General features: G+C 56.8%; 3 protein-coding genes across 6 annotated transcripts in view; all 3 read right to left on the minus strand.

The window, feature by feature from the left end:
• Positions 1-1,481: 1,481 nt before the first annotated feature.
• On the minus strand, positions 1,482-8,467 carry DECR2 (2,4-dienoyl-CoA reductase 2). Its single transcript, XM_086621951.1, has 9 exons — positions 8,370-8,467; positions 8,124-8,192; positions 7,645-7,696; positions 6,006-6,141; positions 5,461-5,585; positions 4,791-4,884; positions 4,403-4,507; positions 3,613-3,801; positions 1,482-2,409 (listed from the first exon to the last, which is right to left on the minus strand). Exons 1-9 carry the CDS (start codon positions 8,465-8,467, stop codon positions 2,375-2,377), a joined length of 903 nt encoding a protein of 300 aa, XP_086478077.1. The 3' UTR covers positions 1,482-2,374.
• Positions 8,468-9,178: 711 nt separating this feature from the next.
• Positions 9,179-11,253, minus strand: NME4 (NME/NM23 nucleoside diphosphate kinase 4). The gene is made up of 5 exons (XM_086621960.1): positions 11,163-11,253; positions 9,808-9,938; positions 9,560-9,661; positions 9,374-9,486; positions 9,179-9,299 (listed from the first exon to the last, which is right to left on the minus strand). Exons 1-5 carry the CDS (start codon positions 11,251-11,253, stop codon positions 9,179-9,181), a joined length of 558 nt encoding a protein of 185 aa, XP_086478086.1.
• Positions 11,254-14,264: 3,011 nt separating this feature from the next.
• XPO6 (exportin 6) overlaps positions 14,265-22,730 on the minus strand; it is a 55,989-nt gene continuing 47,523 nt past the window's right edge. For 3 of the 4 annotated variants that reach the window (XM_086621923.1, XM_086621922.1, XM_086621921.1), the window contains 7 exons: positions 21,622-21,777; positions 20,240-20,354; positions 19,576-19,747; positions 19,000-19,161; positions 17,184-17,282; positions 15,955-16,185; positions 14,265-14,984 (listed from right to left, as the gene is read on the minus strand). In XM_086621923.1, coding sequence (XP_086478049.1) covers positions 14,883-14,984; positions 15,955-16,185; positions 17,184-17,282; positions 19,000-19,161; positions 19,576-19,747; positions 20,240-20,354; positions 21,622-21,777 — 1,037 coding nt within the window. In that variant the 3' untranslated portion in view covers positions 14,265-14,882. Of the gene's footprint in view, positions 14,985-15,954; positions 16,186-16,796; positions 17,080-17,183; positions 17,283-18,999; positions 19,162-19,575; positions 19,748-20,239; positions 20,355-21,621; positions 21,778-22,730 lie in introns of those variants that run through there. The other variant, XM_086621924.1, reaches the window with a different exon arrangement.

The following is a 22,730-nucleotide window of genomic DNA, read 5'->3' on the forward strand; positions in this document are numbered from 1 at the left end:
TCCCCCAGTTTCCCGTCTGTTCTTGCCACAGCCCCGGCTGGGCAGGGGGATGGTGCACCCCTGGGGCTGGAGGGGCACGGCCAGGCTGTCGCCCTGTGGCATTCCCCGCTCCCGCAGTGGTCACGGAGCCAGGACAGCCCCGAGCCCCTGTGCAGGAGCTCTCCCTGCTTCCGACACCCCCGACCGCCGCTCAGCCTGAGGCCACCACTGAGGTTTCTGCACACTGGTGGGCAACACGGGCAGCTCTGCCTGGCTCTGTCCTCACCGTTTGGGGTGGCACCCATGCTGGCCAGGCCGGAAGCCCCGCTCAGCATTGAGCCCGAAGCTTCGTGACACAGCTTGGGCTTGGTACCAGCTCCCAGGCTGCCTCTCCTGCAGCACTTCTTGCCTCAGGGAGGGTGGAAGCCTCACCTTGCTCCTCGTGGGTGCAGGGCTCTCCCTCCATCTCTGTCCCAGGTCACCAGGTCCCAGCACAGGTTCTCCCCTGGAGCCTGTGAAGCGTCTCTGTGCCCCCCATGCTCTCACTGAGGGGTTTGGCTAAAGCTAAGCCCCCAGGAGGGACCATGTCTGTCCCTACACACAGGGACAGACAGTCCCCAACCCGCTCGGTTGTGGTTACACAAGACACAGTTAAATAGGTGCACCCTCCCAGAACAAGGGGGACAGGTTGGAGAGGAGAAGACTGCACCTGGGCAGCCAGGACCAACAAACATCACACAAGTACCTTCTCCAGGAGAAAAAATACTTGCCCTGTTATCTGGGAAGAGGGATATTGCAGCTGGAGGCAATTCCTAGGAGACACCTGGGCAAAGGACGATGCCCAGACCCCTGTCCAAGGGCCACATCCCCATCCCCTCTGAAGGAGTTGGCATGTCTCCCACCAAGTCCCTCAGCACCTCCCCATCACCTCTGCCAAGGGACCCAACGGCTGCTGGAACCATCTCCCCAGGGCCAGCTGAGGCCAAGGAGGGGACAGGTCCCCAAGCACCTCCAGTCTGGGGTGCCAGGGCCCAACAGCCGCCAAGGACGGGGCCACACAAGGCTCTGTCAGCGGGAACAGCGGTTTTCCATGCTCCCTCGGGGCCCAGTTGGGACCACCAGGATCTGCTGGCTTTGCTCGTGCAGCAGTGATCTACTACAGCGATGCTCTGCGTCCAAAGACATGACTCGGTCTCCTAAAGCTCTTGCTGTCACCACTGCCAGCTCACAAGAGGACAAGGAGCACAAGGAAACCTTCCCAAGCTCCCAGCAGTCAGAGGCTGCAGGATCAACCCCCTGCACGGACAAACAGACGAGAAGTGTCACGGCTCGGGGTGAAAGTTCTTTATTTGTGGCCTGGAGGAAGGAGCAAACCTGGCAAGTCTACAATCAAGTAGTAAATGCAATCATGTAGGAAAACAAGCTTCACGGAATTCGGGATAAGCTTAAAAAATTGCCGTCGGCAGCAGGAGACCGCTGCACGCGAGCGGTGTGTGCCCCCGCGGCTCCGGCACCGGGGCAGCCCGGCGCACACCCGGTGCGGTCCCTGCAGCTCGTCAGCTCAGCACCGTGCTTGGACAGGACTGGATTTACCCTCAGCTGTAGCGTCTGTACGAAGGAAGGAGACAGCACGAGACCGGCACGACAGACAGACGGGGAGCAGACAGACAACCGGACACGTCAGGCTCCTGACGGATACAGCGCTACGGTCCACAGCAGCACAGAGCACTACTCCGGTGGGCTCCGACCCCACACCACCTCTGCTCCTGGGACAGGGACAGCCCAGCTGCATCTGCTCTGGGCACTGCTGCTCCATCCAGGAATCCCCGGAGGGGACGGAGCCATTTCCCCCTCTTTGGTCCTTGTTTCCCCACTCCGAGAGCTGCCAGCTCCCGTTGCCAAGCCAGAGGTGCCCCCAGCACGAAGGCTGATCTCAACCCAGGACAGGCTGAGCTACTCCCCTCTTCCAAAAAGCAGCTGCCGCCGGGGGGCTTGGGCAGCTCGCAAGCTGATATGGGGGAGAGGGGAGGAAGAGGATGGATAGCCACAGCTGACACTGCCCTGGGATCGGGAAAGGCCTGGAGAGCAACTCGGAGGAGACACAAATGGACAGTGAACATCGCAGCCTGCACGTCCCATGCTGTCCCTGCGTCCTCAGCCGTGCCAGCTCAGAAGAAAGGAACGGCGCAGAATGGGGGTGGGCCTGCTTCCCACCCAGCACCCCCAGCGCTCCCTCTCCCAGGCGGAGGCAGCACTGGCAGCGTCACCACTGCCGCCAGCCGCTGATCGGAGGCGGCAGCTATCGGCTCCGACGCTGGGAGACGTCACCGCGAGGTGTCCCAGAGCAGCAGTGTTGGGTCACGTTTCTGTCCATCGGTCAATCCCAGGCTGTCCATCATTGATTTTGGTTTGCTCCTGCAGCCCAGAAATCTGCAAGACAGCCGCGAGGTGAGGACGCAGTCCTGCCTGGGCCTGCCCTGCTCACTGGGGCTGCCAGGCAGGACCCAGGCAGGGGGAGAGGGGCAGAATGGAGACCCCTCTCTCAGAAGGCACCAGGCCCCTGGAACCTGGCGCCGGCTCCCTTCCCGCCTCGGCAGACGTACGCAGCCAAAGCGAGTCCTGCGTGCGGCTCAACCGCAACACAAGACACGCTGCAGTAACCCATGAAAGGAAGGGGAGGCAGAGGCTGGTGGGACTCTCTGTGCCCAATCCTGCTGGTGGGACACAGAAGAGGGGCATCACTTATATATCTTCCAGCAGCCTTCCAGTACTTAAAGGGGCTACAGGAAAGCTGGAGAGGGGCTTTGGACAAGGGTGTGTAGTGACAGGACAAGGGGCAATGGCTTTGAACTGAAAGAGGGGAGATTTCGAGGCGATCTGAGGAAGAAATTCTTCCCTCTGAGGGTGGTGAGGCACTGGACCAGGTTGCCCAGAGAAGCTGTGGCTGCCCCACCCCTGGAAGTGTTCAAGGCCAGGTTGGATGAGGCTTTGGGCAACCTGGTGTAGTGGAAGGTGTCCCTACCCATGGCAGGGGGTTGGAACTAGACGGTCTTGAAGGTCCTTTCCAACCCAAACCGTTCTATGATTCTATGACCACGTTGCTTCAGGGGACACTCAGAGGTGCCAGGACAAGCATCCTCCAGCAAGACTGATAAGAAGTACTGCACCAACTGCGGGCTGAGTCAAAACCCAGCAAGTTCTCCTGCCCTTCCTAAGTCATCTCTAGGACTGTCCACAAGGACTTGGCGTTGTTCCCCATGTTGCTCCATGCCTGCTCTGATGACAGCATGGGGGGTGACCCTGCTTCAGCCTCCCAAAAGCAGAGGAAGGCTTGAGAAGAAGCGCTGCCGAGTCAGGACCTGGGCTGGCTGCCCCCACCCAGAGACCCTGACACCCAGAGTCTGCCCCCTCTTCCCCAACACCACATGTGCCACGCAGCTGCCTCAGGAGGGGCAGAGCCTGGTACCGGTACGAGAGGACCAAGGCACTTGAAGAAGGCAACGCCATACCCACTGGCATGGCAGCCGTGCCCCTAAGCCATGGGGCAACAGGGTTCCTGACGCAAGCCCTGCTCTAATCCCACGGAGGGGGAAATGCACGTCACCTAGAGTTTAGCAGAGGATGAAGCAATACCCAGCAAGGCGGGGAAGTTGTTGGCAGAGGTCAGCCAGCTCCCGCCATCCACAACCAGGGTGGTGCCCGTCACGTAGGAGGACAGGGGGCTTGCCAGGTACAGCGTGCTGTGGGCAATCTCCGTCTTGTTCCCCGCGCGCTGGAGGGGGATTGTGTCGAACAGGCTTGCTTCCTCGGCAAATTTCCCACCTACGAGCGGTGGAAGAAAGAGTCAGCTAGTACCACAGGACCACCTGCCCACCACCACGGCCTGCCAGGCACTGCAGCACCACTGGCACGGGGCTTGCTGAGAGCCCCGGGGAACCCAGATGAGATCCTGGCACAGCCCTGGGGACAGCCCAGAGACAAAGGCCTGAGAAGAGGGTTAAAGGAGGGGAGCTCAAGCCCAGTGGTTGGAATTGTACTGGAACAGTGAGTTCAAGACAGGACCTCGGGGAGCTTTCCAGGCTTCCAGGGCTGATCCAGCACTCTGCTGACGCACTTTAAGAGCTAAACTGTCAGGCAAGGCAGCTGGTCAGGCTGAGCTTTGTGGGAGCACGTTACAACATGGCATCAGAGGGCACAAAAAGCTGCTGCCTGACAGAAAAATCATACAAGGTACCGAGGATGCGGGAAGGGCTGCTCCTCCAAAGAGATGTGCCAGCTGAGGACTGTCATGCCAGCAGCAATGGCCCCAGCTACATCACACGCCCCACGAGCTGCGTGGCACTGGTGGCCTGTGACAGTCCCCTCCCAGACAGATGCCAGCAAACCTCTGCTGCGGCAGAGACAGTCCCCCTGGTTGCCTTACCCAGCCGCCGGTACCCCTCGGTGCCTGTAATGGGCCCCGGTGCCAAGCTGTTCACTCGGATATTGTTGGGTCCCCACTCCACAGCAAGGTGACGAGTCATGGCATCTGGGAAGGGATTACAACAGGAATGAGAAACGGAGACTAGAGCCATTCCGGTAACTTTTGGGGGGACAAAACGCCACAGGAGACTTTGGCCAACAGCAAAGGGCCCTGTTAGAGCAAGCCCGGGGGAGAAAAGAGCCTCATCCCAAACCCAGGCATGTAGTAACAACACTGATTCATATTCACCTCTCCCATGGATATCCTCTCATCCCAATATTCAGGAAGAACCGGCTTCCTTACTGGCCCCACATGGCTCGCAGAGCCCCAGCAAGGAGCATTTAGGTACCTATGGCAGCTTTAGCAGCACCAGCGTGCACCTGGAGGGCCTGCCCTCGGTAGCTCAGGGTTGCCGTGATGTTAACGATGACCCCACCGTGGTCCTGGGGAAGGAAAGGAGATGTGGTGTTAGGCAAAGAGCAGCACAGGGGGTCACGTAGGAGAGTGGTGGGAGAAGAGAGCTGGGCTAGGAGGGACAATCACCCATGGGCACAGCCATCTCTGTGCTGCTGACCCATCACTGGGGCAGCACTGCCCACCCAGCCTCGCTGAGCCGGGGCAGCCAGCGAGGCCCTTCCAGGGAGGCAGTAGATGCCAAGACAAGCAAAGGCCAAGGGAAAGCAGAGGAGCTGGAAAAGGAGCAGCAGAACACAGCTTCTTCCCAGGCAGGTGGCAGAGCACAGAAAGATGCCACAACAGTGAAATCCCCAGGGCTAGGGACAGGCAGGATTCCCAGTTCCTGCACAGGGGCTGCCATCTCTGGGAGGAAACAGACCAGATCTGAGCAGGGTGGGTGGCAGAGGCACAGCAGCATGGCCTCGGGTACACAGGTGCTGCACTCCCTTCTGCCCTCCACGCTTCCTTGAGTTTCTCAGGAGCAAAGCGTGGTTTGTTTGACACTAACCCCCTGCCTACCAGGAGCCTTTTCCAGCGAGTCCTCTGGCTCCAGTTCCACTTACCCGGAAATATTTCTCAAAGAGGACTTTGGAGGTGTTGAAGGTGCCAATGGTGTCAATATCTATCACAGTCTTGAAGGCGTTGAAGGACAGGGCGCTGGCTGGGCACAGAAAGTTTCCTGCAGCACCTGAAGAACAAGCAGCCGAGGGCACAGTCAGGATGGGGTCAGGAGAGACTGGGCAGGTTCAGGGCACTTCTGCAAGAGGGATGGTGAGTGATACTATTTGGGTAGACTGGAGAGCACATGGAAACAGCCCTGATACGGGGATAAAGAGCTTGTGGCTCTGGGTGTCCAGCAGCACAGCCAGCCTGAGGGCAGGAGGGTGCTGTGCAGTGAGAGTGGGGATGATCAGATGACCAGACATCAAGAACAGGTCCTCACTTCATCTGAGACCAATCTCTTTGCACTCTCAGGGGCTGCCAGGACTCTCCCAGGCCAAAGCAGCATAAGCCACACACCAGGCAAACACAAACCCCATGCAGGCAAACGCCCTTCCCAACAGTGAGCCTGTGCCAAATCCGGCCCCTGCCCGCTCCCGCAGCTCACCGTTAACGAGGATGTCAATCCGCTTGAACTCCTTCAGCGCCTCATCCACCGCTGCCACAATGGTTTGGGGCTGCCTGACATCCACAGACAGAGGCAGGCACTGCTGACCCGTGGCTGCCACCAGCTTTTTAGAAGCCTACAAAAAAAAACCCAAAAACCAGAGAGGTGAGATTCTTTCTGAGAGTCTCTCCTTCAGCAAAGGTTAGACCCAGACCTCGTAACAGGCAAGCAAGAAGTGAGGCAGGAGCCACATCCCTGTCAGCACACAGCAAACACTGGGGGCAGGGGAGAGAACTGCCTAAACACGGCCAGTAGCCCGGCAGCACCCTGGGGTAGCCAGAGAAAGCTCCTCCAGTTGTGTCCCAACCAAAGGCCAGGCTGGCCCTGAGGCCACAACTCGCTAAGCCCGGTTACCTCCATGGCCCGTCACCAACACAGCACATCCCCAGCAACATCTCTGCAGGGCAAGTACAAAGGTTGGACATCAACAAGGCGTTTCTGGCGTGAGCCCAGAACCTTTAGAGCCAAAAAACGTCAGCAGGCAAAGGGCAAACGCGGACCAGCAGCTGCCAGGGTCTCTGTCCCCCTGAGGCGCTCGTGAAGAACATGACTCTCCCCACTAAGTTATCTCAGGGGATGTGCAAACCCAGCAGCAACCCTGCACAACACCCAGCACTGCTCCGCGTTCCTGCTGGGGCTCACCGGGCCCTTCCATGAGAAGCTTCGAGCCGCGACTCGCACACACGTACGCTGGGCATCAAGGAGCTGGGAGAGCAGCCCCTGCGTGCTCGGAAGGCTCCAGCCCCTGAGGACTAAAAGGCTGCTGAGCTTTGCAGCTTGTTTTCTGGCACAGGAACAGATGCCAGATGACAGCACTGACCCCCTTCCAGGAGGCAGCTGGGTCATGCCGGCTCACTCCCAAGCATTAATTTTGATCTTTATTTCAGTGAAGTCCACACGCAGCTGCCACAAAGCTCGCTCTCACGGCTGCTTTCAGCCTGAGACTGCAGCATGCGCCAAGGTGAGGAACGGAAACTGTGACCAGCCAAACCCCAGCTCAGACGCACAGGGGTGGGGGTTTGTTCTGCCCAGCCATCGCCAGGGCAGCCACAGCCCGTCTTCAGCCACTGCTCTCCAGACTGGCATCCTCCCCTCCATCTCAAGACATGGTACAACTGAGCTTCTGGGGCTCAGCGTTCCCCTCAACCCAGGTAACCCTTGGACAAGGTGGTCTTGCCCTACTCACGACTGAGATTCAATTCTGACCTTGGGCTCTGCCACTTCCCTGCTGACAAACTTCTACCGCGGTTTGTTTCTTTCTGTCTCATCAACAAAAAGGCGATGTGACACCTGGAAGCTGGCAGGGGAAGGCAGCAAGTTCCATGATTAACTAAGCTCTACTGCGAGGTGCAGTAGGTGCAGCCCACCCTAAACCTGCACCCATCCTGCCCATCACTGCTGCCTGCTGGTGCTGAAGCACTGCAAGCCAGGAGCAGACAGGGTGGCACGGGTGAGCCATTCCTCCTCTTCCACTACTCCCAAGGCTCCCGGCTCCACCCAGACGAGAGGGCAGAAGGATTTCCAGGTGTTCGCAGTGCTCCCTTCTGCTTGCCTGTCCTGCTGGAGCCTGCAGACTCACCTCCGACACCCGCTGCAGGTTCCGGCTTGCGATGACGGTCCGGCAGCCGTGCCTGCGGAGAAGGGGTTGGTGAGAAGGACCGCACGGTGCCCACTCCTCACAGCCATCCCAGACCTCTGGGCATTACCGGGAGCTGGGGTGGTGAGCAGCAGGAGGTGGCACAACAGCCTTGGAGACATCGCTGCTCCTCCAGGGTCACGGCACTCGGAAAGGTGCAGAGTCATGGGGCACCGGAGCCCGGACCCCTGTGCCAGGGCCGGTCCTGCCTCCCACCGGAGCCACCGGAGCCGGGAGTGGCAGCGCTGCCCTCATCCCTGCCCGCAGCCCCCGGCTGCGCACCCCGCCTCTCCCAGGCCTTGTTCCCCCCGCCGCGGCCTCAGGGGAGGGACAGCCTTCCTCCCCTCCGTCCCGCCGGCGCCCAGGGAGGCCGGACAATGCCCCCGGGCACCGCCGCCGCCCCCCCCGCCGGGCTCCCGCACCTCATGAAGATCTCGGCGGTGCGGAAGCCGATGCCCGAGCCGCCGCCGGTGATGAAGGCCACCTGGCCCCTGCGGGAACAAAGCGACGGTCAGAGCCAAGCGCCGGCGCGGCCCCCGGTGGAGGCGGCGCCGGTGAGCGCAGCCCGCGGGCGGCGGAGTTCGTGCCCCCCGGGCCGCGGCCCTTCGCCCGCCGCCCCGAGCTGAGGCCCCGCGGCGGGCCGCAGCCCTCAGCGCCCTGAGACTCACGCCAGGATGTCGGGGCTGAAGAGGTGGCGGTACTCGCGGAGGCAGTCGTCGGTGTCCACGTCCGGCGGCTGCCGGGACGCTGCTGCGGCCTCCGCCATGGCAGATCCCCCGGCGGCGGCACCGGGACCCGCCGCAGAGCATGCCGGGAGCTGTAGTCCCCGCCCGGGCTGCGCCGCGTCTGCGCATGCGCAGGCGTCGGCGCGCGTTGCCTGGCAACGGCGCGGGGCTGGAGCGGCGTCCCACAGCGCCGCCCGGTGTCTGCAGTGACACCCGGCCAGCCCGGACACCCCGGGCTCTTCCAGTGACCCACGGAGCCTCCTGCTGCCCCCCGGGGACAGCCCAGTGCCCCCCAGAGCTGCCCTGTACGGCCCCAGTGCCCCCTGGGGACATCTCAGTGCTTCCCAGTACCACCCCAGTGTCCTTCAGGGACATTCCACTGTCTCCCAGAGCTTCCCAGCGCCTCCCCAGTGCCCTTGGGGACATCCCAGTGCATCCCAGAGCTTCCCAGTACCACCGCAGTGTCCTTCAGGGACATCCCAGTGTCTCCCAGAGCTTCCCGGTGTCTCCCCAGTGCTCTTGGGGACATCCCAGTGCATCCAGAGCTTCCCAGTACCACCCCAGTGTCCTTCAGGGACATCCCAATGTCTCCCAGAGCTTCCCAGTACCACCCCAGTGTCCTTCAGGGACTTCCCAGTGTCCCCCAGCACTTGCTGGTGGCATCCAAGGGAGGAGACTGGAACCATGGCTGGAGGCACTGGGGTTTATTGTGGGGCCGGGGGGTCCTGCCCGGGTCGGGGGACAGGGCCACCCTAGGGCCCGTAGGTGTAGTCCCGGTCTCCGCTCTCCCAGGCCACCAGCTCGTCCCGCTGGAACCAGAAGCCGATCTCCCGCTGGGCCGTCTCCACCGAGTCGCTGGCGTGGACCACATTCCTGCGCAGGGACGGGGACCGTGCCGTGGCCGAGGGGTCCCACCGCTGGCCCCACCACCTGCCCCGCACCCCTACCTGCTGACGTGCATGCTGAAGTCCCCCCGGATGGTGCCTGCTGCCGCTGCTGCTGAGTTGGTGTCCCCCACCATGGCCCGCGTGGACTTGACCACGTTGTAGCCCTCCCATACCTGCAGGACAGGGGACGCCTGAGCCCCCTGGACCCCCTCAAGACCCCCAAAACCCCCCATCCCAGCTCCTCACCATGGCCACCAGTGGCCCCGAGGTCATGTAGGCAAGGAGCTCGGGGTAGAAGGGCTTCTGCCGCAGCTGCTGGTAGTGCTTGTCCAGGAGACCCTGGTCCGCCTGATGGCAGCGTGGGGTGACGGCCAGGACACCCATCCGGTGCCCACTGCTGACACCCCTCTCCTGGCACTCCCCTGAGCTGGCTGCGGGGCACGGGGAGCAGGGTTGCCCGGGGGGACGGGTGGCAGCTCGGTGGAGTTGGGTACCTGGAGCAACTTCATGGCCACCAGCTTGAAGCCGCGCCGCTCGAAGCGCTGGATGACGTTCCCCACCAGCCGCCGCTGCACTGCGTCCGGCTTTACCAGCACCAGTGTCTTCTCCTGCAGCTCTGGGGGGGCTGTGTGGGGAGGGAGACGTTGGTGTCACCACCAGACATGGGTACAGGTTGTGGCAGCAGGACCCCAAGCTGCTCCCAGGGCACCACGGGTTGCTGCTCGGTCCCAGAGGGCAGCAGCTGCCACAGGGTGACCCCATGCCCATCCCCGTGCTGTGTCCCCCTCCCTGCCCGAGCTGTGCCTTGCAGACTGGTGGGGTCCCAGCAGGGACCCAAGGGACACACTGCAAAGCCCTGACAGGTGTTGGGGACACATCCATGGCCAGGAAACACTCTTTAACCCAGTGTGGGACAAGCTGGCTCTGGTTTTGGCCAAGCACACCACACTGCCATGTCCCAGTGACCAGGCTGTGTATGCCACCCCGTGAGCCATTGCTCCTGCCCAGCCTTGGGTGCTTCCCCCTGCCTGCGGGCAGCCGGCCACCAGCCCTGGCACAAAGCATGTCCCTGGTCGCAGCCATCCGCTGGTGGAGAGCAAAATCGAGCTCTGTGGGATGCCAGCGTCTGGCATCAGGGTCACCCGCGGACTGTGGCACAGCAGGGTCCGGCATCACTGTTGGTGGTGGCACTGTGGGACAGCAGGGTCTGGCATTGCCATCACCCTCCTTGCCCCCACAGCTGGCCCTGCCACAGCTGTGCTGGCAGCAGAGGACACAAGTGCCCCAAGGGACAACGCATCCCGTCCGCTGGAGGAACAGGACAGGAAGGAGAGGAAGGGAGAGAGAGGACGCCAAGTTGGGGAGCTTCACTGCCAGCCCTGGTGCCAGGGGGGGCAGACCTCACAATTTCACCCACTTTTCTGGGTGTTGCTGGACATGGCCCGGCTTTGCACGGATCCCACTCTGGGGATGGAGCTGGGGTTGCCCCATCCTGGCCCTGAGGACACCAAACCCCTGAGAACCCACAGGATGGTGCCAGGGGAGCCAGCACATCCAGGCTCTGCACCATCCTGACGCGTGGGATGAGACCCAAGCACTGACCCGCACCACAATGACCCCGTGAGCTGGACACCCTGCCGGGGGGTCCTTCCCCTGGGGTGGAGGAAGGGGGTGCTGGGAGACCGGGGGTGCTGGGGGAGGATGGGACAGTGGGTACCACGGGGGCAAGATGGGGATGGGGACAGGGTGCCCAGGAACAGGATAGGGAAGGGGCTGAGGGTAGCAGAGGGATAGGGACGGGGCCCCCAGGGACAGGACGAGGAAGGGGCAGGACGGGGCCGTGTCTCACCGGAGCCGTAGCAGCGGGGCCCGGGGGGGCGGCGGAGGCCGGGCTGCCCCCGCAGCAGGCTCCGGGCCAGGCAGCGCCCCAGGGAGCCCATGGCGGGGCCGGCGGGTCGAACCTGGCCGCGGCGGGACTCCACCGCCCCGCGGAGGCTTTTAAGGGCCCGGGAGAGCCCGGGGACGGGTCGGGATCCCGTCCCTCCCCTTAAAGCAGCCGCCGGGAGCGGGCGGCCGCCGCTCCGGCACGGAGCATCCCGGTACAGGGCATCCCCGGCCCGGAGCGAGCCCCGAGCCCCGCCGCGGTGGGAGCAGAGCCGCGGTGTGACCCAGCCCCTGCCAAAAACCAGACCTCCTTCATGCTTTGCCCCTGATGGTCCAGGCGAGGAGAGACCCTGGGTTAACCCATGGATCCCCCGGCCCTGATGAAGGGGCACAGTGGGGAGCACCCAGGGGTGCCCTCCCCACGGGACGTGGTGCTGCCCTGGACGTGTAGTGGGTGCTGGGAAAGGGGTGCAAGGCCATGGGGGGCGAGGGGGGTCGCAGAGGCTCCCCCATCCCAGGTGGGAGCCCCTCTGCTTTAAAGCATCACTGAAGACTGGGGGGAGCAGGGAGGGGTGACAGGAACACAAGGGTGACAGGGACAGAGGCACCAGGGCCCCTTCCTTCACCCCTGCCAGGAGGCTGGAAAGACAGGGAGTTTACAAAGCAGCAAGGGGCACAGCTCCCTGGGATGCTCCTCTTCACAGACTTGCTCCAGATCAGATTCAAACTTTCCCTAATTCAGCCCAAAATGGGTGATGGAGCTGCTGAGGGGCAGCCCTGGGGGCAGGGGTGTGGGGCCTCAGTTTTCCAGGGTCTGGTTTGTACAGACAGCCCCATCCCAAACCCCGTGCTGGGAACTCACTCTTTACTGAGACACCTCCTGGGAGAGCAGCTTGACGCAAACACCGCTGTTAAAAATATCTGCAAGTTCATGGAAAATCCCAGTCGCCTCAAGCCTATTTTCTAAACCTGTGATAACTGGAATGACTCAAGGAATATCCCTAATCCATTAATGAGCTGGGGGTCCTGGGGAGGCTGGACTTGAGCCTATCTCCAACATGCATTTGGCTCCTTGGTCCCCATCTCCTTTCTTCTTTCCTTCCTGCTTCCCCAAGGTGCAAGGAGCCCACACATGCTGGGAAGGGGGGGCCCAGCACCAGCCAGAGCCTGGATTGGGGGGACACGGGGGCTCTGGGGACCCTCTGTGCGCAGCACTGCTGCAGAAACATCCGACATGGGTTCCCCATGGGCAAACAGATTGATCAATAGCTTCTGCAAAATTGACTTTTTGCTGGCACCGCCCACCCAAAGGCAGGAAAAGGCCCCCCTCCAGCATCTGGGGTGATGGTATAGAGGAAGAGGCTTCTTAAGGGAAGATTAGCTCAGCCAGATACACCCAAACCAGCTGCCCTTCGACACTTATCCAGCAGGCCGGGGTGCTGCAGCCAGCTCAGTGCTTCAGGGGACAGCTGGCATGGAGGAATGGCTTTTTAGCACAAGGGGTGGCAGGTTGGAGCCTGGGCTTTGGCCACCTTCCAGCTCCTGCCCTTGATCAAGGGAAAAACATGTACTTTCACCCTCTGTCAACCAAACGTTTTGCAAGAAACAGAAGCACCACCAGCCCGGAGAGCCATGGTGGGAGGGAGCTGTGCCAGTGGGAGACAACATCCCCTTAGCCCATCTCTGAAGGGAACCACAGCCGAGGGTGGTTGGTGGTGGAGGAGGTGACAGACAGCTACACTGTTCCCCACTGCAGCCTGGAGCAGGGCAGAACTGCTGTGAGTGACCAAGGTGGCAGCTCAGGAGGAGGGAGAGGCTCCATGGAGAGGTTTGGACCCTGCACTGCGTTTTCATACACCGAATTACCATCAGGAAAGCCAAGGACTCAGTTTCAAGCGCAGACAGTGACACCGAGTTACTCCAAGAGCTCCTGGTGCAGGCTGGGGCTGGCAGGGAGCTCGGTGAGGTTGGAGCGCTGCAGCCTGGTGGTGTTCAAGGAGATCCCTTGGTGCCAGATTGTCACTCACCTCCACGCTGGTCTTCACACCCCCATCACCTCCACAGACAACAGTTCACAGCCCTCAGTTGCAAGGACTGCAGCTGGCAAGGCAAGTTCTGGTGCTGGTTCACACGCAACTTTCAACTCATGCTGCAAGGCATGAAGCTCAAACATCAAACTGGTCCCAGTTCGGACAGGCTGGATGCGAGGCTCTGTCTGCACACAGGTTATCCAAACAGCGAATGTTATCTCCAAACAGCAAACACGCGCATTGCAGGATGTTGTTTTTCACAAAACTGTAGCACCATGAACCATGGAGCAAGTGCTCCTGCACTCCAACTCACCCCTGAAACCTCCTGGCCTCCACACGCAGCCGTCCCATTTCAAGTCTACATCTAAATGAATGTGGCAGAACATCTCCTCCAGCCTTGCACCCTTCACAACGACCGGTGTTGCTCCCACCATGCAGCCACCCTCAAATCAGAGTTACTTCTCTGCAGTTGTAACACTCGACACCAGCTACCTTTCAGAGAAAAATCTTTCCCAGCTGCGTGATCAGAGTTTCACAAGCTCCACAAAACCCGGTCCTGTCCGACCAGGGACTGGGATTTTAACCAAATGCTCAGATGCCACTGTCAGGTCACTCCGGCCAGTGGTTGGCCTTCAGCTCAGGTCTCCTGTGACGCAACACCATGAACGTTCAGAGGTTTTCTTCCTGCTCTCCATCAATTCAGGCAACAGTCTGCTGGAGGGAATAAACAGCTCACCACAACAGGTAACAGGGAACACAGGTGGTAAACCTGTCAGAGTGGAGAAAGCAGCCAACACTGATTTACACCAGCTCAGTACAGCACCCTACAGGAGCTGCTGGACTTACTGAGAGCCTGGACACGGTGTTTCTGCACCCAGACAGGCAGCTGCTGCCTGTCTTCTTGCCTGATCACAGGGAAAAGTTGCAGATCGCTGCCGGCAGCACGAAATGCATTTTGATCTAGCGGAACAGCTTGGTGACAGACAGGCCTACAAGGAAACTAAACCGAGTTATTTAAAACAACAAAGTAAGCACTTTATTTCCATTAAGCATGTCGTTTTAGTATCACAATGGAATGATGAGAAAACGTTTAAAAAAAAAAACACCAAAAAAGTCTCTAATCCCCACCAACAGCAGGGAGGTTTTCAAGGCAATTTAAAAACAAAGGGAGTGACAGAAGTGCCAAAACAGTCCCAACATCACGAGTCTCCTCCTCTGAGAGCCGGGCAGGGGCAGGAAGGTGGAATGACACGAAGGTAGAAATGTTTGAAGTAGTCTTTGGCGCTTCTGCCTCACGTTTGATACGCACATGATCTCTCAAGACAACTCCACAGAAGTCTCTGGACGCAACAAAGTGCTACGTTAGTAGAACCGAAGCCCAGCGAGAGGACTTTCCGTACAGCCGAGATGCCCGGGGTCGGGCGTTAAGACACATCCTGCAGACAGTGCTGACTCCAGCTGGTGGCCTTCCAGGTGGGAAGAGGGAAGAAAAAAAAAAAAGAGGGAAGCGTGGTGTGTGAATCCAAGAAGATGTGCCCATGTGCAAGACACCGCGTCCTGCAGTACTGACAAAACCGGGGAGGAGAGGAGGTGGCGGCGAAACGAAACAGGGATCCGTCCCCTACAGTGATCCAAACACGAGTCCAGTGCAGTAACTATAGCTTCACAGTTCCAGGGGGCAAACTGTCATTGCAGAGTCTGTAGTAACGCAGGTCATTCACCAGCCTGTGCACATTCTGGGTAAACGATGGCAGATCCTGGAAGAGATGGAACACCAGGTTGTACTGCAAACAGAGTAACACCCGCAGGCACCGCCTCACAGTGGAGAGCAGAAAGGAACCGAGGGGGCCAACCACCCACGTGTATTTTCACACACGAGAACAACAGGAGGCCCCTTCCCCCAGAGCCTGAGCCCAGGAAACCTGTTTCTGCAGCCCACATCCAAGGAGCAGAGACAGCTCCAGAGCGGCTCCATGCAGAGCTGACTGCAGAGAACCGGGCTCTGTCCATGGCACCGGCAGGCAGGCACTGTGTGGATGGTCACGACGTGGCCATCTGTACCAACAACTGCTCGCTGCGTTCTCGCCAAGGCTGCTGGGCACCACGTACCCCGTGACAAAGGCCAGCCGATTGCCAGAGCAAATGCCTTCTAGAGTCCAGTGATTCTCCCAAGGCTCCATTTCCTACCCTCACGCTTGGTTTCAAATCCCCTCCATCCCCCAATGGGAGAGGAAGCACTCAATGGACCAGCAAGCTCCATGGATGGAAGCCAGGACATTCCATGGGGAGGTTACAGACCTTCCATTTGCTCCACACTTATAGGAGGAGATTGAAAGAACTGTGAGCCACTGCAGGGACTCTACTGTTGTCTTCAGTGTAACCCCCCCAAAACATCTGGCCAGCAGCTGCAGTGAGATTTTGGCAAGGATCCGAGCATCCCACTCTAGAAAACATCAGTCTACCCCTGTGAAAACTTCCTCCAGGAAACATATTCCCTAACTCCCACAGTGTTCAGCTGTCTGAGAGATGAGATGGCAGCTCTGCTGCCTACAGAGAAAAAATTCCTTGGCCAGGCATTGCTGAGTAGGGAAGCGTTTGCAACAAAAGGAGCACTGCCTCAAAACACTGCCCTGGGAGGCTCAGGGCTGCCTGCCAGCACGTTCTAGGAGAAAAACACGGTGCATCCAGGGAATACCGGTGCTCTGCTGCAGCGTTTCCCCTTCTTACCCTGTCCATTTTGAAATTCCTTCCCAGCACGTTTTTCTGGTTCGAGTCCACACCATCACAACTGGCCAGGAACTCGGGGAGAAAGGCTGAGTAGAAGCCATCAAAGTCCACTGAGGCCATATTGTAGGTGGCAATGCCAATCTCCTCCTGCAACAGGTCATGCGACTTGTGGACCAGCACCTGGAGTAGCACATTGACAAACTGGAACAGCATGGTTGTCCGGAAGATCTTCTGCACAGGGAGAGAAACACACAGTTAGGTGTCTTCACACCAACAACCCTCCTGACAAGAGGGACCACAGCAGCCAGCAAAGTGCTTCAGAAGCACAAGCTCATCAGGGTCAGACCAGGCATGGCTGTGCAGGGCTGCTTCAACACCAGCAGTGGGGTCTGCGAGGTTTTGGGAGCCCAGAGATCATTTTCCAAGCTGAGATCACAAACGGCTACAATAAGCTACGTTAATGTCAGCTTTAAAGTTAACAGTGAATTTGGCCACACTCACATCGTGTGTCTGACCCAAGCTTTAAGCGTTGGTATTTAAGCAAACAGCATGAAGTCCCAGTCAAACTCCAGCCAGTTTTGGCCCTGCACAGCGCTCCTGAAAGTCAGGGAATCTGGCCAGCTGCCTGAAAAGCCTGCAACAGGCAGCTGCTAACGTGACGGGCTGTCCTTCAGTTGTCACCACAGATGTGACCCTGAAGGCTCTGCTTTGACAGGCTAAGCAGAAGGGCAAGACCCTGGATTCCAGCTCTAATCCTTCATGACAGCAGCTAACTGGTCTGAACTAGAGGGTCTGGAGCATGGGTCCTACACAACAGCTATGGAGACCATCACCTGGCAGTGACCGGGTGTTAAATACTAGATACCAGGCTGCTGACCCAGATGAGAAGGATGGAAGGGATCTGCTACTGTCCCTCTGATGATCCCAGTTTCTACCTCCTCAGACAAATCACAGTCACTGCGCATGTTCTTCACTTTCTCTCATTGTCACAGGAGGGCACACATCAAGGCTTGGCTTTGACTGACCAGCGCTGGGATCTCTCCTGTGCCCACTGCAGCAGCATCAGGGACGTGGTAACGCCGCTCTGACCAGCAACGTGTCCATCGGGATCACAGCAACCAAAGGCTGCAGCATAAAAGCCTTCTGTTTCCAAGACGTTTAAAAGAAGTCTCAGAAGGGCACCCACCTACTGCCACGCATGGAGCACGCACTGGTCACCTAAGACCCACCTTGTGGTACAGCTTCTGCTTGGTGTTCAGCGTCTCCAAGTAGAAGAGGTTCTGCTTGAACAGGTGAATGTCAGGTTGCAGGAAGGACTGGCCAAACGCCTGCGAACAAAGCAGAGGTGAAGGAAGGGGACTGGTATCACAACGAATATCAGATCTACCAGGCATTATCAACAACATCTGACACCAGAACAAACCCCTGGGACCTTCTGCTGCTTCTCAGTGCAAAGAGAAGCAGTTGTTTATGTCAATTGTGCTGCTGCCAGACCAACGGGAACGAAGAAACTTGGGTGGAAACATGCTCATATCCTTGCAGAACAGTTGCTGCGCTGGGTCTGTTGGGAACAGGCGGGCCAAGCTTGCACCGAAGAGGAACACAGGCGCTGAGCACAGCTCCCTTGGCAGGCAGCTTGCTCCTGAAGGATTCGGCTGTTGCTGGCCTGCACGTTACAGAAGCAGCAAAGAGCTTAGGGACAAAGTTTGCTGGACCCCCTTGAACTAGTCTGGGAGGCCTGCACAGACTTGGTGACAAAACACCTTCTACACCCTGAGCTCCTCTGAAACACTGTACAGATGAGGTATGATCTGTACAGAGGCAGGCAGCAGAATTTTCCCAGTTGCTGCTCCAAGGCATCACAAACAGAGGAGTTTGTTTTCCCATATCAGCCGTTTGTTGTTAGATGGTCACAAAAGGCCCAAGTCCCTTCAAGACTAAGCCAGTTCTGGACTTGGATCTCCTGTGGAAACCAGCACACAATCTAGTAATGTCCTCAACACAAAACACTGGCTGTTCTCACAATGGAGAATGTTTAAAGAAAGACACTGCTACAGGAGAGACAGATGCTCGGACAGCCCTGCACAGGGACCAGCTTGGGCCTCGTTCACACCAAAAGATGTTGAGATTAGGAAAGGCCAGAGAGAAACATCAATACGGTTTCTGGCAGTGCAGGAGCTCCCTCCTCACTCATGGACCAGAAAGGACCCAGACTCCACAAGCCCTCCATGATGGGGCAGCTCTGCAAAAAGTCCTCCCACTTGAAGTCTGAGCACACAGCCCTCTGCTCCGGCGTTCGCTGCCCTCGGAGGAGCAAGCCCTACTCCGAGGCTGCAGAACATGGTGCGAGCATGCTTCTGTTCACACTGATGAAGGACCCCACACCAGGTACTCTGATAACACATTAGGAGGCTGATTTTTTTTTTGCTGATTTTACTTTGAGTTTTACTAAGCATTTTGGGGACAGTTCTAGGAACTGCACAGGGACTCATCTGGCCAGCTCTGACCTAAGTAACACGTGAAATACAGTCTGTTACTCTTAAAGATTTGCTGGCTCTGTGTACATGCTGACATACTGCCTCTGCCTTCTCTGTGGCCCAGGACAAAGCCTGTAAGATATTACCCCACTGACCTTCTCTACCAGATCTTGTGGTACAGCATAGAACAAGCCCATATAAACCAAAAGACATCTTGGTCTCAGGAAAGCTTTCCTGCACTGACAGTATGTCCCAGGGCTAAGCACCAGACTTGTAACAGAAGTAAATGGGTCAGTGTCAGTAATATATTTTTAGGTCCAGAGGCAAGATGAGGCATGGAAAGGAATTAACATTCCTTCCTCACTGCTTGCTTCCCCGTGCACTGGGGCACTGTGCTTTGTGAGCACCTCAGCAAGAGCACTCTACAAGCACTTTGATTTTCAGTAGTTCCTGAAGGCAGGACATCACTCAAGACATGGTCTGATCTCCATCGGCCACACATTTCATGCACCGCCACGAGCGGCGTATGCTCCATCGCAGAAAGGGTTCTGGGCAATCGCTGAGTTACCTGCATAATGGCACTGAACTGTGCTTCGTTCTCCATCTGCTCTTCTGCTACTCCTCTTTGGACACTAGCCAACACGCTCGATTTGAAGAAGTACCGCCAATTATGGTGGAGAACCCGGAAAAGCAGCTCGAACAACTCAGCTTTTACATCAGGAGATGAGCGCTAGGAAGCAAGGAGAAGGAACAACTCAAAGTGGGCTCCTGTGCTGGAATCCCACCCATCCCCTGGATCCCACTCTAGCAGCACCCTGCCAGGTGGCCACCCAGGGCAGCACTTTGCAGCCAAGGTACCAGAGCAAAGTATTTTCTCCTAAGGGAGGCACCAAACTCAGCAATTGTTGGATCATGCTAAGAACACATCATCGAGTTTTGAGTTTTACCTCCTGCTTTGAGCACGTCTGTAATTTTAGCCTCTTACAATTCCTGACAAAATCCTCCACCCACGCCGCTTCCAGTTCCCACTGCGTAGTCACCCTGCCCAGGGACTAACATTTCCAGCTCTTGGCAAGCAAAAAGCTTAATTGCTCCCACCCCCCCAGCAATGCCTTCCCTTCCCCTCGCGTGAGGACAGCCCTACCTCTGCAATGATGGGGTAGACCTGCTCCATGCACAGTGAGATGACGCTGGGTAGAAAAGGCTTGAACACTTGGCCTGGCTCTTGTACCACCACTTGCAGTATCTTCAGAAACTTCTCCACCACCCGACAGCCAGTGCTGCCCTCATGGAGGATGCTCTCTGCCAACTGCTCCCTATGACCAAAACAGAATCATTGCATAGGAACCTTCCCGGAGATCTGCATGCTTGCCTAACTTAAAGGAAAGCAGGTAGTGCCTCTAAACTTGCTCAACTAATACAGACCAAGCACACTAAGCCACCAAAGGGAGCTCGGTTTTGATAGACCCCCTTCCCCAATAAAAGCCTGAGAGATTGTTGGGGTACCCTCAGGTCTTGGGTAGGAGCTAACAGGCAATGTGAGACTCCAACTCAGTATCACACACTTCCAGAAAGCCCGTGGGAGAGCTGAAATTGCATGATGACCTACATGATTGATGTGCATGGGCTGGGTGACTCCAGACCTGGAAGCATTTTCCTTAGATTTATCCCTGGGACATGACAAAAGTCTGGACTGAAAGGGGCTGGAAACACTACGCTTTTCAGGGGCAGGGGCCCTTTGTGTGAGCAGCTGACTAAGACGAATCATCCTAAGGGATAAGAAAGAAGTGATCAATGCGGGACAACACCTGGTGAACATGTTTAGGAAGGTCTGTATGATCTGCTCAGTGAAAGGCACTCCCATCTGCACCCTCAGTCCTTGAAACAGCGTGAGGAAGAAGCTCAGCATCTCATCTGTCACATCTAAGACAAGAACAGGAAAGTAAAAAGAACATGTTAAAGGTGACATTCAAGTGCATCAACAAGTCTTCTATGCAAGATTTGCTTCTTACAGGGCTTAAAGATTGTTCATCCATTTCTGAAAGCCACCAGGGATGACAAGTGCAGCCAGCACCAAACAACTCAGAACAAAAGCAATACTATCAGCAAGGCTCTTGGTCTGGTCTGCCCACACAGAGGGCCTGGAGAAAGCTCTGGGCCGTTCTCCAGTTGCTCACTGCTCCTACAGGGTTAACAGGAAACACAAGGAAATCCAAAACAGCTACACAGCTTGGGATGGCCAGGAGACAGAACCCAGCTTCTTTTTTTTGGCAGGAACTGAAAAGATCCTTCTAACTTCAGAAGTTATCTTCAGTGTGTGGTTATGCTGATCAGCACCGCAGCTAATTCTTCTTCAGTCCCAACATGTTTCATTGAATAACCATGGTAAACTGAAGCTGCTCAACTCCTTCATACAGCCTTTTATAGCCAATAAATAGCAACTGCATGAGGCTGCCTGCCTGTTCTGAAGACAACAGTTCACTGGAGTCACACCATCAGCTCGCTGTCTTGGATCCTTTCTGCATTTCGACTTTGTTTTGCCTCCCCCATGCTCGCTTCACTGAGAAAATCCCACCTAGCTCCAGAATTTTTCCTGCAATGCCTTGCTCTTCATGAGAGAAGCTGCTGTAGTCCTGGGTGTTTGAGCTACCCTGATATGATCCAAAATGTTAAGTTGCTGGCCACAAGATTGCCAAGCAACAGTCCTGGTTGCACCTTGGGAGCCTTCCCGTTCTCGTTACATCTCGGGAGCCTTCTCGTTCCCGTTACATGGGAAACAAAAAACCCAACCCACATCATTTGACCTAATCTGATGAGATCTATTCCTGTTTGTCTTCAAACTTCTGGAGAGAATGTAAGCAGCAAACATAGCCAGGCAGGGTATTGCAAAGCTTTCTTTCATGGTCAGGATCAGCTCCGTTCTTGTTTCACTGCTGAACACAACACAAGGCATCTCCATCTTCTGGAAGTGTGACAAACCTTCAAGCCTGCATCCTAGACAGCAGAGATCTCCCTTTCCTGCTCTGATTCAGCCCAGCCCACCTCGAAGTAGAGACTCACATTACACTTAGGCACAGCAAACCCACACGTTTCCCATGACCACCACCACAATTCTGCGCTGATGGCCTTTGGATGTCACCAGTAGGTCACAAAGCTACTCACAGCATTAAAGCCTGCCCTATGGTTATACCTGACTGATGAATGAAAGCTGGGAAGAGGGCTAGCGAGACCTGCACGGATTCTTGCAGCGACTGATAACAGATCTGTCGAGACTTGGTGGATTCTCCAGAGATACTTTCTACAATATCTTCTAAAACGCTGAGCGTCTGATGGATGATCACTTTGGCTGCAAAACAAGAGAGGTGGTGCTTCCTGCATGTGTCAAAACTACTAATCAGAGGCTAGAAATGAAGAGAAATCAAGTTCACACACACAGTAATAAAACAACCTACAAGGCAGCATATACACCAAAGCCAGGTTGAAGTCAAAAACATTTCCAAGTGAGTGTTCACGTTTTAAACATTAAAACAGGTTCAATTAGGTCACTGTGGCTACTTGCTTTCTTAAATTATATAGGTTTACTGCCCTACAGATGCACCCACTGCTCAGCTACTAGGTGCAGAGGCTGTGGGGAACTGTAAACATTCTCTACAATAAGCTAAAGAAACACTAGCCAAGAAAAAAAGCAGCAAGTTATGACAGCAAAATGTACTGCAGATTTCTGTTTCTGAAAGTAACAACTGGAGCGATACACAATCGCTGCAAAAGGTAACCCCAATGTTGGGAGAACTTCTCTGGCTCAGTTCCCCCCATGTGAGCAGTCTGCTGATACTGTCCTTGGGAGGAGCAAACCACCCTCTGCCCGCTCCCTCCCTGTACACCGCTGACCAGTATGTGTCAGGTTTGTCAGAAGCTGTGAGGTTGCGTATTTCTAAACGTTTTTTAAAGTGATTCTCAAAAAATCCCAACCAACTGAAAAAAAAAAACCCCAAAAGCAATCCCAAAACATCCAGAGAAACTTCTGAAGGCCCCTGGTCCCCATCAGCCCAGGGCTCTCCTCCTACATACATAAACTCTCTACAGTACTTCCCAAATCTGGAAGAAATTCTTATTTTCCCCCTTAAATTTTTATAACCACCATCTTCATTAATGCTGCCTCCAGTCAACGTTTCTAATGCTACAGGGTCCAGCATCAGGCTGTTAAGTATTCCCAATTCTACCCCTGCTGTTCAAAGTTTTATCACAAACTAGATCCCACCTTCCCTGCACGACTGAGGAAGACACTTTGATGGAAGAGTT

The sequence above is a fragment of the Tauraco erythrolophus genome, chromosome 17 (assembly GCF_009769465.1).
Source record: "Tauraco erythrolophus isolate bTauEry1 chromosome 17, bTauEry1.pri, whole genome shotgun sequence".
In the NCBI taxonomy this organism is placed as follows: Eukaryota; Metazoa; Chordata; class Aves; order Musophagiformes; family Musophagidae; genus Tauraco; species Tauraco erythrolophus.